Source organism: Pteropus medius, unplaced genomic scaffold, assembly GCF_902729225.1.
Source record: "Pteropus medius unplaced genomic scaffold, Ma_sr-lr_union100, whole genome shotgun sequence".
In the NCBI taxonomy this organism is placed as follows: Eukaryota; Metazoa; Chordata; class Mammalia; order Chiroptera; family Pteropodidae; genus Pteropus; species Pteropus medius.
The window spans coordinates 3910126-3925003 of NW_024350923.1; the positions used below are offsets into that span (position 1 = coordinate 3910126).

General features: G+C 45.8%; 1 protein-coding gene across 7 annotated transcripts in view; it reads left to right on the forward strand.

The window, feature by feature from the left end:
• Window positions 1–14478, forward strand: part of KMT5B (lysine methyltransferase 5B) — a 49180-nt gene extending 34702 nt beyond the window's left edge. For 6 of the 7 annotated variants that reach the window (XM_039840645.1, XM_039840642.1, XM_039840639.1 and 3 more), the window contains 2 exons: window positions 5200–5396; window positions 12051–14478. In XM_039840645.1, the coding sequence (XP_039696579.1) occupies window positions 5200–5396; window positions 12051–13522 (1669 nt within the window). In that variant the 3' untranslated portion in view covers window positions 13523–14478. Of the gene's footprint in view, window positions 1–5199; window positions 5405–12050 lie in introns of those variants that run through there. The other variant, XM_039840646.1, reaches the window with a different exon arrangement.
• The last annotated feature ends 400 nt before the right edge of the window (window positions 14479–14878 follow it).

Genomic DNA, 14878 nt, shown 5'->3' on the forward strand with positions numbered 1-14878 from the left:
TTTTAACCACCAGATGATTGCGGGTAGCAAATCACATCGTCTCCTTACCTTGCATGTAAAGGGGTCGTCCTTACAGTCCACAGCATGGCACCCAGTGCAGTGAGCACGGACAGCGTCAGAGGCTGCAGAGCTGTTCAGGGCGCTGGCACCCGGCCGTGTAAAATCTTATTGTTACTGTGAATGGATCAGAATTCAGATATGCTTAAGGAGAGAGTAGGAAAACCTTACGCACGCGCACACACACACACTCACTCACTCACTCACTCACTCACTCACTCTGCCAGAGTGGGGTTGCCCCCAAACTGGCAAGTGAAGTTCAGCTGTTGACAGTCACGTGAAAATTCTGAAGTTGTCTCGTGTATTACCAAGCTGTGTCTGGAATTCCTGTGTTCCAATGCACATAGTCTTCATAATTCCTAAGTCCTGTCACTTAGGGAGGAACCTCTTTGTGTGACCCATCAAGATTTTGGAGTCCATGTAGAAATCCCCCAGATGGGCCTCAGCAGGCCCGCGCGTGCACACAGGCTCGCAGAGGGAGCCCCACAAGCTGCCTAGGCGCAGGCTGGCGTAGGCTACCCAGCAGAGTGACCCTGGCTTTGCTGAGCCCGTTTCTCGTACCCTGCACCGTGCAGAACACCTGCTTTCACCCGTTCATTCCTCAGCCATCTGTGCGAGGGAGAACTAGCGGTGTGCCCACTTCGCCTCTGAGCCCAGGGCAGCCTCACGTCAGAGCCCTCATTCTTTCCACTCTGTGTGATTTCTGTAAATATGAGCAAAGAGAGCTGTAGTACTACTTTGCACGCTTCAGACACCCAGCCTCCAGCCAGCCAGGCCGCGGAGCAGTGACGGGTTTTCTAAGGGCCCCGTTTTCCTCTTCTGAATAGCCAGAGGCTCCCCCTGTACTGGGGGGTGGGAGGATACGATATATCTTTCTCTGTATGGAAAATGGTTTAACCATTGGTGAAATCTTAGACCAGTCCCCAAAAAGACTATTTCATCCATGAAGTAGTTTAAATGTAGTTGAAGATGCTTAAAATCATCTCATAGAGACGGCACAGTGAAGTGGCAGTTAGGTGCCTGAGATCAGGAGTAGGGCTGCCTGGGTTGGAACCTGTGACTCTGCATTTCATTAGCTGTGTGACTTTGGGCAGCTGAGCTGCATTTGTGCTTTACTTACCCCATCTGTAAAGTGGGGGTAACATTAAAAGCTATTTCATAGGATTGCCGTGAGGATATTATTTCACATAAAGCATGTAGAACAGCACACCGTTAATACATATTAGCTATAAAATTACATTGTGGTTTTTGGTTATTTTCTCATTAAAATAGAAGCTCTAATAAGGCAGAGATTTTTACCTTTTTATTTACCGCTGCATCCCCAGCATCCAAAGCAATACTTGGCAGATGGTAGGTTTTTGATAAATATTTGGTAAATGAATGATTGAATGGAGCAGATGATATACTGAAAAGGTTTTGAAGGCTGTTCTGAAGAACGCGACCACACACCCTGGCCTCCACACCCGCCCTGAAACAGCGTCACTAGTTCAGGACCACACATGTCACATTCTTTGGGCAGATTAGTTCTCGTTATTGAATCTCAGTTTCTCACTGGCCACATAGGGTAAGCCCACCTACTCCCAGGCTTAGCGTGAGCAATAAATAGAAGTATGTACAAATCCTTTCTCAGTGGAAAGGCCTAACATGGCGCAGGAGGCATGGCTGTCATCAGACTACTTGAGCACTTTGACATAAAGGTTCACTGCACGTATTCTTGAAATCCTCAGAGACATCCATTGTTTCTGCCTTTCCAGAAATTAGGTGAGAGGATGAGTCTAGTCAAAGGAATTCATTCAGTCGTTCATCCCTGTTAACTGACTAGTTAGTTACCTTATGTTAGGCCTGCAAATGCATGATAAACAAGACTACACAGTGCCAGCTGTGAGGGCAGTGCAGTAAAAGGGACATGGACACACAGTATACTGGGAGCTGAGGGCGAGAAGAGGTGACCCAGTGAAGAGTTGCGAGTGGACAGAATGTTTACAGAGGCGCTGATATCACAGGCGAGTGTCTAGGATACATTTGATGGATTTTTCTGGGCTATAACCATCCTGACAACGATAGCAATTGAAATACGTTTCTAAGTAAGTACTGCAAAATTTTTAGAAAACTTGAGGAATAAAATCTAATAAGAGACTAAAGAATATAAGGGGCCAAATTATGTTAAAGCGTCTATGAAAGCACGTTTGATCATAGCCAGAAACAATTTTTAAAGTATACTTAGAGATTTGCCTTAACAGATATTAAAAGTTACTATGAAACAGTTGTGATCAAAACTTGATATTTGCTCAGAAAGAGGGCATGAATAGGATCCTGAAAGAGAGGCAAGCCTGACATTGGTGTACATACTTTCATTCCGTTGTTGGGAGCCCACACATGCGGGGACCTGACTTAAGTTGTTCGTGGATTTTCGACTACAAGGTGCCCCAATCCCCACGATGTTCAGGGTCAGCTGTAAGTCATCACGTATCCGGAAGAAAACCAAGCTAACCCCCCACCTCACACCGTGTACAAGATAAATTCCAGTGGTTTAAAGATTTAAATTAAAAAAAAATTTTTAGAATATATGTCTAACCCTAGGGTCGTGGAATTCTTTTGCGAGAATTAAGACAGGAAATGGTGAACATGAAAATTTTCGAATGGCTAAAAGTCAAGTCAGAGACAAATGATAAACTGAAGTCAAGGAAGTACATGGCAGAGAGTTAATATAGTACCAAAAAGGACCCGTAAACTCATAAGGAAGAGACAGACTCCAGTAGAAAAGAAAGGCGAGGCGGATGCTGCAAAGAAAATGATGGCCATAAACAAGGAAATTAAAACAGGCATTCATTTTCACCACCAAGTTGGCACAGTTTAAGAGGTGCACTGTGTGCTGCTGATTGGGATAAGGAGAAGCAGACCCAGTAGTTCCAGGGCTGTGAATTGCTGTAACCTCTTAGGAAAGTAATCTGGCAATATTTGTTAAAAATAAGTTAATGTGCACCTGTTCACCTGGCAGGCAGACCCGTATGGCAGAATCTATCCTGCAGCGGTGTGGGCACTGGGTAGGAAAGGTTTGGTCTTAGGAGCGGTATCGCAGCAGAGCTCATGGTAGCGAACGCAAAATACCCCACAGGTTTCAGTGATCAGTGAAAAGAAGTGATTGGCTATGGAAAGTTTATTCCACGTAAAAAAGTACAACTTTCAAGACACACGTTCAGTTCACATTCATTCGTTCACGATGTAATGATAAAGCTGGCGGCCAAGTGACCACATGGTATCATCTCATTGGTTTTGTTTCCCTAGAAAGCAACAACAGTGTAAATAGACGTGTAGACCAGGAAAGGGGTTGAGGCTGACGTGCTGGCAGATGCTTCACGTGGCACCGTGCTGCTCAGGTTGGGAAATAGGTCAGCTTCTGCTCCATGGGTGTCTGTGGTCTGGGACCTTTGCGCTTGCTGCAGCAGCGTGAGCACGTATTACTTGCAGAAGTTCTAGAGAAGACGTGACGGGAAGTAGAGAAGCAGATGAATGGCAGTGTCACTTTAAAACCCCCCAAAAAACTAATATCCAGATTAAACAATTCTAGCACAATCATTTTGTGTTTAAGCATGCTTTAAGTACGGATCATCTTTCTAGAAGTGAACCGGAAATGTTACAAGTTGTGGTAAAAAAGCATGAATATCTGAAAATAACTTACTATTTTCTTAACCCACATGAGATGAAATAAGCCTTTAGGATTTATGAATTAACTTTCCGAATGTATTTTGGGGTTGAGTGGAGTATAACTGGCTGCCCGCCTTGGTGAAGATTATCTAGAGGGTTTTACAGCGATTTCTAATAACACCTTTTGAAAAAAGAATCGAGGCGGTCCCACAGTAAGTTTTTGTGGTTGTTTTGACAAAATCGTTAATAAAAATGGAATTCCAGATCCATTCTAGGAAGGTGAAGAAAGCAAGAATGCTCACTTTATTTACCAAAAATAGTTTCAGCATTACGGTTAGGTCTGTGCTCCCTGGCAGTAAATGGTGAGAGGGCGGGGAATGAAAATAGAATTGTCCCTTTGCAAAAGACGGAACTGGTTATTTGGGGGAGAACACTCTGAAAGAAATCGATGCCGCGGGATTTCATGGCGGGCCAGTTTGCTTTCCTCCTGGAGGGTGTTCACCATTTCAGCACAAGTTCAGAAGCTGTTGTTATATAGCTTCTCTGTAACAGGCTCATAAAAGGCAAGTCAGTGAAGGGAATTTTGGCCAGAGAGATTTCTCCCTTCTTAAACACAGTATGTAGTGCTCTTTTTAAAACTTTATTAACATATAATTAACTTATTCTTTTGAATAGAGCTGAATAAGAGTTTTCTTTTGCACACTGAACAAATGCACAGATCTGCAAAGCTGGGTTCAGTAAGGAACTTTAGGGACCCGCTGATTAAGCACCCTCACCTCAGAAGAATTCATATAAACATAAATAATTAAGGCAGGTTAGAAATCATTCTTATCCAGTGGTAAAAGCAAGTCTTTTAATATCTTTAGTAACATTTTTTGACTTAATTATGGTCATTTATGTTTAGTTCACTAACTTGAAATATTTAACAGTTTTTAATGTTCCAAAAGTCAGAGTTTCACTAATATAGTCTAGCCTTATATAGAATTTCAATTAGGATTTGTTCGTATCTGACGTTAAGTTCTAAGTAATGACTTAATTTATGGGAATTGGTTTCTTTTTTCAATTCCTTAATTCTCAATGATCAGTAGTGTAATATTAAGTTGTGCAGAACAAAGCTAGAATAGAATTAACAGGTGGGTTATTTAAGCTACACTTCAGACCTGTTGCACCAACCAGCTTTGAAACTGAAGAATTAATTTATTTTTACCTACATTTGAATTTCTACGGGATCCAATAGTTTCTCACGGGCAGTTAACAGTTGACAATAGTCATAACAATTTGTTTTGCTATTTTAAGTCTTAAGAAGTTTTTTTGTGTGTTAATTTGTATGCATATTTAATTTGTTTTGAGAGGCCTAGGCTCGGCAGATTCCCAGTGATGACTGAGACCTCGTCAGTTCATCACGTCTGTCGGTCTGGTGTGGCCGGTCGCCCTCAGCAGCCGAGGTTCTTGTGAGTAACGGGTTCATCGCTTAACGTCTGCCGTTTTCTCTTTCAGACGGGGAACTGGTGCTTTTAAATCCAGAGTGGGACTGCCTGCGCCTGCTCCTGTTATCAACAGTAAATACGGACTCAGAGAGACAGATAAACGCTTAAATAGGCTTAAAAAGTTAGGTGACAGCAGCAAAAATTCAGACAGTCAATCTGTCAGCTCTAACACTGATGCAGACACCACTCAGGAAAAAAACAACGCAAGTAAGTAAGGGAGCTCCCATAAGCGTATCTTTTTTTTTTTTTTTTTTTTTTGCTGCCACACAGTTTGCTTACTGAAGCATGCTTCGATAGTTTTGCTCTTTTAAGTATCGAAACTCTGGGACTCCTGCCCTTCAGCAGTGCTGCAAGGTTCTAGAAATTATTTGAGCACAAAGGCGGACTGTACCCCGACCCCGGATTCAATATGGTGTTCTAGGCAGAATTGTCTGCTTTTCTTGAATACTTGATAACTGGACATTAAATTCTTCATCATATGTTCCAGGGTCGTCATATGTTTGAGAGAAACATTTTCGAGGTCTTAGTTTCACTATAATGCTGTCGTTAGGTCCTGCAAGAAGACAGAGGACTGGGTGGAGTCAGATGGGCACCCACGTGGCCATGCCTAGCCCGTGCTGGGCGGGTCGTGGACTTGGGGAGTCCTTCACATCTGGCTTCAAGGCTTCCACCTTTTTGTTACTTGCTTTTTTCAAATTCACTAAACTGCCAGTTACCAGACTCAGAATTATGATAAAGGAGCATTTTAAATGCCACTGTACTGTGACCTATCAGCCACTACCAAAAGTAGCAAGGGAGGTGAAAAGGAGAAAGAAGCAAGATTTAAGGTGCCAGTTGTGGGTGGGGTGGGGGCACGAACTAATGGGACCGGAGAAGGAGAGAATGAAGAATAAAGAGCAGAGAGAAGAACGCCTGAGCCTGACCGAGCAGCGAAGCGCATCATGTCTATGGAGCTTCGAAGTCCCAGACCTTTCTGATCGCTACCGTTTCCCGTCCGGGTGACACCAGTTTTCTCTAGTTCCGCTAAAGGAGTAGGCTCTTTAGTCTGACTTGTCCCTGACAGGAATAAAGCTTTAAAGTTTGACATCGTGGTCCCCAGAGCGCCCGTTTGGGCCCATAAACGTGCGTACGCCCCTCTCAGCACCCGAGTGCCCCCGAGACCTGACTTTTAGGCTCTCCTCCCTGTCTTCAGACATTTGCAGCCCAACAGTGGGTGCTCCCCTCCCTCACAGAAAATCCCAAAGAAAAGGGAAGGTGTCTCCCAGGATGGCGAATGTCCCCACCGTGAGCTCCTGAACCTGCCTGCTGCTGGGAGCCAGAGGCCAACGTGACCTCTGTAGTGTGAGGCGGTCCTGTGTGCCCGCTCCAGTTTATATCATCCAGAATGGACAGAAAGAGCAGTTAGTCCATCATTCACTGTTGACTGTTGGTTCTGATAATAAACGCAGCATAATCAATGTTCGTTTTCTGAGTCTGGTTCCTTGGTGAAACTGGAGACTTGTGAAACGCATTTATAAACGTGTACAAGGGACAGGTATACATAGGAATGTGCCAGTAGCCGTGTGTGGAGACAGCGTGTTGCTGTCCACATTGAGTGGCTCTGTGACGTTCATGGGGGCGTTTGTGCTTTCATGCATTAACTATTTCTGACGTGTAGATACTAAACTCAGTACACTAGTTTCAAAGGTTGGCATACAGATATTTTTAGAAGGTATCGAGTGTACTGCGTGACCACCTAGTAATATGTATTAATGAACCAAAGATTAACGTAGTTAAGAGATTAAAGAAATGCGAGAGACTCGGGCTCTCCCTCAGGGAGTTTGCACCTTAGTTCCGAGACGGGACAAGTGCACAGTGACGCAGAGCAGGTTGTGAATGCCATTTCCAGCTTGGCGGGAGCAGGACCCCCCTGAGCCGTAGTCTTAGCCTGGCAGAACGGAAGTACAGCACTCACCAGTGTCTGCTGATGGAGGGTGCTTGCTCTGTTCAGCTCGCCTTTCTGTTGAGTGCTCGTCTGAGTAATTCACGGGATGTTGAGATGAACTGAGGGTCGTGTGACAGTTGATAGACCTGGCTCAGTGCTCCAAGGGAGCTACAGGTTTACTCCACCTCCGAGGCCAGCGCACACTCGACATGTTCACAGCAGTGTTTTCTCAGGCTCTTTCATGCATTCTTTTATGCTGTATTTCTTTTGGTGTTTGTGTCTGGACCACGTCCTTCTACCTGTTTGAAAGAAAGGCTTTTTGAAACGGCAGCTGGTAGCAAAGCCAGAGCTCCCTGAGCCCGTCCCCCAAGGCAGGCGGACGAGAGTTGTGTGCGTGGCTCCGGGGTGCTTTCTCCACGCGGGGCTGCCATGTTTACCCTGCATTTGGTCTAGAATTCAGCAGTGACAGGAACAGCTTGCTTTGAACAGCATGTATATCCTTTTTCAAGAAACATTTTGCCTAGTCAGAAGAAAGATGACTTCTTTCTTCAACGCAGATGCCCTTTTGAAAGGTTGCGAGAGTCACATCTTGGCTGTTTAACATCCCGAGAGAGGAGACAAGAAAGCCATGTTCACAAATTCAGTACTCAAGCCTGAATTATAATGCCATTATTGGAAGATGCTGGGTTTTAGGTCCCCAGTGCCTCAGAGGCTGGGCCACCCTCCATGGTCAATACTGTGATGTAGGACATAAGTCACTACGAATGCTACAAGTCAATGCAAGACCTCGAAGACTCGGAGCAAGTTGACCCTAAGAAGCACCTGTCCTAGAGGCAGTGGGCTGGGTCACTGTCGCCTGTTACAGATGTCGCTGTCTGATCTGAATGTTCTCCCCTGCTGAGCCCACGAGCTGCTTCCGAGTCCTTTCCAGAAGCCCGTTCCAGCAGCCACTGCCAGTCTGTGCTGATCACGTAAGATGGAGGCTGCTTGCTGTGCCTGGTGAACTCCATGAACTGATGTCTCTGAAGTCTGTTGAGGGTTTTCTGGATCCTCAGGTTCTGGGGGTGTCACCGTGTAATAGTCCTCATGTCACTGTGGCTCATAATGTCCATGCATTTCTGGGGCTTTCCCAGGACAGCGTGCAGACACAGCCCTGGCACTCGGAGAGCTTTGATGACATTTTGCTGCTCTTGTGTCTGGCCATAATTCTCGATGCCCACGCAGGGTCCCTTTGTAACTGAGGAAACCCTGAAATGACCATGATTGCCATGCCTGGGTCCTTTACCCATAAGTTGGGCCTGTCACCATAGTAATTCTGTGGCGTACCTTAGAGGCAGTATAATAGAGCTCTTAAAAACTTGCAGTTGATCATAGACCAAGTTCAGATCCCATTTCTGCCGCTCACCAGACAGACCGTCTTGGGCACGCTAGTCCCAGGAGCTCGGTCCTCACACACCGTAACAGCCCTCCCTTCAGGTGGTGCTGGCAAGGCTTGAGAGCGAACTGATCTGGCCATGTGCACAGCACCTGCTACGTGATAACTGCTAAGAATATCTCTCTCCACTTAAAATGGCCGTCTAGGTTTATGCATTTGGTTTTTGTCTCAGGCACTGGGAGGAGAGTCCGTGGCGTGTTTGTGCTGAAGCCATGGCGGCCAGAGGCACACCTTACCTCCACTTAACGTCAGAATCCTTAGTCTCTTGATCAACTCTTAATAGTGGCCGCTGTGGCCACTGTCTCCCTCTATCCCGCTGTCGCTGACATTCTCAAAGTGCCTCGAAGATCCTGTGGCACTTCTGTGGACAGTGAGGAGCCCTTGGCACTCTCAGCCTCTTTCCTCGTCCTTCTCTTGCCCGGTTTGTCTGTGTCTCGTTTGACCTGTGACTTGATAAACACACCTTCTAGCTGGGCTTTTGATGAGATCATGCTTTTCAGACAAAATGAGGATACGCTGATAGATACGAACATGTAAGTGAAATCACTGTTGCAACAATACGTAGCATCAGTGCAATATTTTGTGCTGTTGAGCCCACGAACTAAAGTGCTTGGACAGTGGTTCACGGCAGTCAGCTGACCACTGGGAGGAGGGATGGAAGGGCGAGAGCCCAGATCCGAATCACCCCAAAATGAGATTCCTCTAACGAGTCCAGTGTCCAAGCAAGGCGTCATGAGTGACGTAGGAGGGCAACCTGTGGTGTGTAGGAAGTCCTGACAGCCTCCCTGAGAGGGAGATGAAAGGTTGACCAAGTGAAGCATCGTCAAAGCAGAGGGGACGAGTTTGGGACTTGGGTAAGTCACGTTTCTCGTGGCTGGACTAGAAGGTAGAAAGAAGGATGTGATCATAGTTTAAAGTTTTGGACTTTATTCTTAGGGTGTCAGGTTGCTGAAAAGTTTAAACCCCAGAAATGACACAGTGCACCATGAAAGTCATTCCGGCTCCGTGGTGAGGAACGGGGTGTCGGGGAGGCGACGGGAGAGCTGAGAAAAGGCTGGAAGCTGTTGCGTGGATCAGACAGGAGGTTGGCGGTGGCGGTGACATGCAGGCGTGGACAGCACAGGGCACGGGGGTCGATGGTGTGAGGCAGTTAGGGAAAGCAAGCGTCAGGGATGACCTCCCAGTGTGTGCTCGGCAGCTGGGTAGGCGGCGGTGGTGCTGGCCAAGATGGAGAGCTTCGAAGGAGCAGCAGCCGTGAGGCTTGGCGGTGGGCTCCGTTTCAGCATGTTCGCTGGGCTCGTGAGACAGAGTAATCTGGATGCCCGTGGGCATTTGGCGGTGTGGATCTGTAATTTCGGAGAGAATCGGGCCAGAGAAAGTGGTTCGGGAACTGCCAGCAGGTTGATGGTGATGGCCATGGGGAAGTGGATGCTCATCACCCGAGACCTGGTTTCCCCGGGGCTCGGACAGTGGCCTGAGGAATGCACTCCGCGGGCGGATGGAAGAGGGCGCTCATGGGCGGCCTGGGGGAGAGGGTTTTCCAGGAAAACGCGCAGTTAGCAATGTTACATTTTGCAGAGAGAGAGAAGGGCTGAAAAGTGTTCACTGGGTTTTGTGACCAGGAGGTGGTCAGAGAGATTGGCAGAGGTCATCTCATCAGAGGGACAGGCTGGATCCAGATTTTGGGGATTGCTGTTAAGATTACAAAGTATACGTGATCGTCATGTAGGGCTGATGGCAGGGACGAAAGGAGCGTGGATGGAAGAAGGACAAAGAAGGTTGAGAACCACTAAGCTTGGTAATGGAATGGTCCTTGAAGAGTCACAGGCCGAGCAAAGGACCATCGTAGCCACGTCTGAGAAAGCCGAGCACAGACACCGGTGTGCGTTTACATCAGTAGGCACGTGAACTCAGTCACCTGAAGGCAGCCTTGTAAGCAGAAGGAAGACTAGCAAAAGACCTGCCCTGAATATTCTTAAATTTAAAAAATAATTTCGAGCAGGCTTTCTGTATAATTCCAGTTCATTATTCTCGAATCGAGTGGCATCTAAACTTTGCTACTGCTACTATTCACAAAACGAGTGGCCTTCTTGGTAACAGCCCACACGGAAGCGTGTTGGTTCATTTGGGGGATCTTGTTCCTGGGAATCCTGCTGGTTTTGGTACCTCAGAGCCGTTTATGGGCAACTCTCCTTGAGCACAGAGCCTTCCGTTCTTGGTCGTTTGATCTTTTTGGAATGCCAAAACGAGGAGCCATTCTTGTTCCTCTGAATAAAATTTAACTAATAGAGACTTACTTGCTTAGCCATGCAGAAGGAACAGCAGTCACCGTGGCAACCCTCAAGCATGTAGTGTGTGGCAGTCTTTGTCGGGCAGCGTGCTGGGCTTGCCCACATTTATTTATTTATTTCTTCCCTGTTTTCTTGTGAGAGATGGTGATTATTTGCCCATCTCAGCTTCCCTGGTGAATGATTTAAAGGGATATTTCGATGAGGAAGGGGTTTTCAGGTGGGGAATGCGGGGAACTAACTGAGAAATTGACTCATAAAACACTATAAATAAAGGTCCAAGTGTAAATGCAGAGAAAAGCAAAGATGGCAGAAAGTCGGTGGCGAGGCCAGAGGCTCACTGTGGGAGCAGCGGGAACTTGCGTCATAGAGAAGCCTTTTGGACATCAGTTCGCAGGGGTTGATCACAGTAGGGCCACCACAGCCGTCCTGTATCCTTGTCCGGAGGGAGGAGGCGGGAGCCCCGGGGTCCTGCGTCATTCTGGCCGCGTGCCGCTTCCCCTTTGCAGTCGGATCGTTGGCAGCTGGCAGTCACGGGAGGGACAGGGCCCAGCAAGTTCCGCTGGTCCTCAGAGTGTCGAAGGGGCGGCTTTAAATAGTGCAGTTCCTTCTGGGCGAGTGTCTGTTGGGAATAACAGTGTGTGGTTCTTAGGATCGCTTTTTCTTGTTTGAAACCAGCATGAGAGAATTTGTCTCTTAGTGAAGTATTTCTGTTCTCTTTTCTGGTCAAGTAACAGGCTCACTTTGAGTTAATGAGTAGTGGACTTAAGAAACCTATTTAAAGTGATTATTTTAAGAAGAATTTGTGAAAGAAAACTATGATTTTTACTCCGCTTCAAATCTTTTATATGGTAAAAATACTAAACCAGGAAAAGAAATCCTTAGTTTAGACCAGTATCATGATAAAGACAAGCTTAGAGTGAAATCTAGGTGCATGCTGTGCTAAGAGCTCTTTTAATCACCAAATTATTGAACCTCGCAAATGTATAGATGCTCCATAAATTAGAGGCAGAAATTAGAAAGAGAACATAAAGGAAAACGGCTTATGTGCTGGAAGCCGAGCTGGGGGTCTGTCTGCCATATGTGTGTATAATCCAAACATTTCAGGGCCGAGTCTGGTTTGGGGCATAGTTTTGTTGAACCTTACAGGGTTACCAAGGCCGCTTCTCATCTTTGCTTTGTTTTTGTTTTTGTTTTTTGTTTTTTAACTGCAGCTTCTAGCCGCAAATCTTCAGTTGGTGTGAAAAAGACCAGCAAGAGCAGAACATTACCGAGGCAGTCTATGTCCAGAATCCCAGCTTCTTCCAACTCTACCTCATCTAAGCTAACTCATGTAAATAATTCCAGGGTACCAAAGAAACCGAAAAAGCCTGCAAAGCCTTTACTCTCTAAGATAAAATTAAGAAATCATTGCAAACGGCTGGAGCAGAAGAGTGCTTCGAGAAAACTCGAGATGGGAAACTTAGTACTGAAGGAGCCTAAAGTCGTTCTGTATAAAAATTTGCCCATCAAAAAAGATAAGGAGCCGGAGGGACCAGCACAAGCCGCAGTGGCCAGTGGGTGCTTAACCAGACACGCAGCAAGAGAGCACAAACAGAGCGCTGGGCAAGGTGCCCCCCACGGGGAGGGCGCCCCCAGCACATACACAACCAGGCGGTCCGCGAGGACACGAATGGATTCGAAGGAGACCTCTGACATCAAGCTTGAACCAAATACGTTGGACGGCTGTAAAGACAGCTTGGCGGAAGCTCGCCCGGATGGTGGCGAGCAGCCAGCTCCTACGGTGCAGGATGAAGAACTGGCTCACGACACTGCCCAAATCAGGGAAGCAAAGTGTCCTAAGAGTGACAACAGCATTGCAAAAAAGAAGTCACGACAAGGAAAACTTGTGAGGCAGTTGGCCAAAGCAGAGGAGCCCACCCCGCTGCACGCTTCCCCAGGAGGGGCCGGGGCGGGGCCAGATGCGATGTCCCACCCCGCCCAGGGCGGGCACAGCGGCGCGGAGGGCTCGCCCGGGAGCTACGGGGACTGGGCCCCTTGCCCCGTTGACGGCTCCGTCGTGGCAGCGGAGAGCTTCAGAGCAAGAGACGGCTGCAGAACTGCAAAGAGTAAAAAGAAGAGGCGGATCACAAGGTACGACGCGCAGCTGATCCTGGAAAACAACTCCGGGATCCCCAAATTGACTCTTCGCAGGCGTCACGACAGCAGCAGCAAGACCAACGACCCAGAGAACGACGGGGTGAATTCTTCAAAAATAAGCATCAAGTTAAGTAAAGACCACGAAAATGATAATAATCTCTATGTAGCAAAGCTCAATAATGGATTTAACTCAGGATCAGGCAGTAGTTCCACAAAATTGAAAATCCAGCTAAAGCGGGACGAGGAGGGTAGGGGTGCATACCCAGAGGGGCTTCATGAAAACGGGGTGTGCTGTAGCGACCCTCTGTCCCTGCTGGAGTCCCGCATGGAAGTCGACGACTACAGTCAGTACGAGGAAGAAAGTACAGGTGACTCCTCCTCTTCCGGGGGGGAGGGGGAGGGGGAGGACTATGATGATGACTTTGAAGATGATTTTATTCCTCTTCCTCCGGCCAAGCGATTGAGGCTGATAGTTGGGAAGGACTCTATAGATATTGACATTTCTTCCAGGAGAAGAGAAGATCAGTCTTTGAGGCTTAACGCGTAAGCTCTCGGTCTTAATTCGACCGGGGATAACTACTTTAAAGAAATAAAAAATTCCAGTCGATTATTCCTCAACCGAAACGTTTTAGCGGCAGCACTTCTCTCGTTTCTTCACGTAACAGCGTAATACTGTAGAAAGTGTACAGCGTACTGACTCTTCTTAAGTCTGATTTGTGCAGATTTTTATTGTACTTTTTAAATAGCCTTCTTACGTGCAATTCCGAGTTAGAGGGAAAGCCCCGTTGTAAAATAAAGGCTCAAGCAAAACTGTACAGCGATAGCAACTTTCCACCCAGGACGTTGAAAACAATAATGTGGCTACACAATTTTTTTTAACCTAAGAGCATCAGCCGGCTCTTTAATATATGACTAAATAATTCAAAAGAAATCATAGTGGCAGCATATTAAGGTTTCCTAGTATATGCTAATATCACCAGCAATGATCTTTGGCTTTTTGATTTATTCGCTAGATGTTTCCCCCTTGGAGTTTTGTCAGTTTCACACTGTTTGCTGGCCCAGGTGTCCTGTTTGTGGCCTTGGTTACATAGCAAACCATCGGTCGGGAGTCAGATCGGTTTTCTTTAAAAAAAAAAAAAAAAAAGTACAATTACAAGCGTGACAGCTAACTTTTCAGTACGTTCTCTGTACAAGGGTGGCAGTGTGCAGGATGAGTTTCGATGCAGCGTATTTATTGCTTGTCATGTAAATTAAAGACCTTGTATTTAACACTTTTCAATCCTTTTAGATAAAATTGTTCTTTGCAAGAATGATTGGTGCTTATTTTTTCAAAAATTTGCTGTGAACAATGTGATGACAACAAGCAACATTTATCTAATGAACTACAGCTATCTTAATTTGGGTCTTCAAGTTTTCTGTTGCACTTGTAAAATGCTACAAGGAATATTAAAACTCTATTCACTTTAACTTATAATAGTTTATGAAATAAAAACATGAGTCACAGCTTTTGTTCTGTGGTAACCTATAAAAATGTTGTCTTTGAAATTCAATGTAAAGAACTGAAAACAATGTATATGTTGTAAATATCTGTGTGTGGTGAGAAATTTTTGTCCTAAGAAATTAAAAGAACTTACCAGGAAGGTTTTTAAGTTTAGAAATATTCATGCCAATAAAATAGGAAATTATAAATATATAGTTTTAAGCACTGCATCAGTGGGAGTTCTTGGCTTATGTTAATGTATGAAAATATCAAAGAGTTGTTGACTATATTATCAGTTAAAAGAAGAGTCAGATTTAATTTTTTTTTGAAGCACTTTGAGAAGAGAAATTAATTTTAAGTAACTTAATGAGCAAAATTTTGGTTGCTACTTTATGTTCAGTACCAATTTTTTCATTCCTCTGG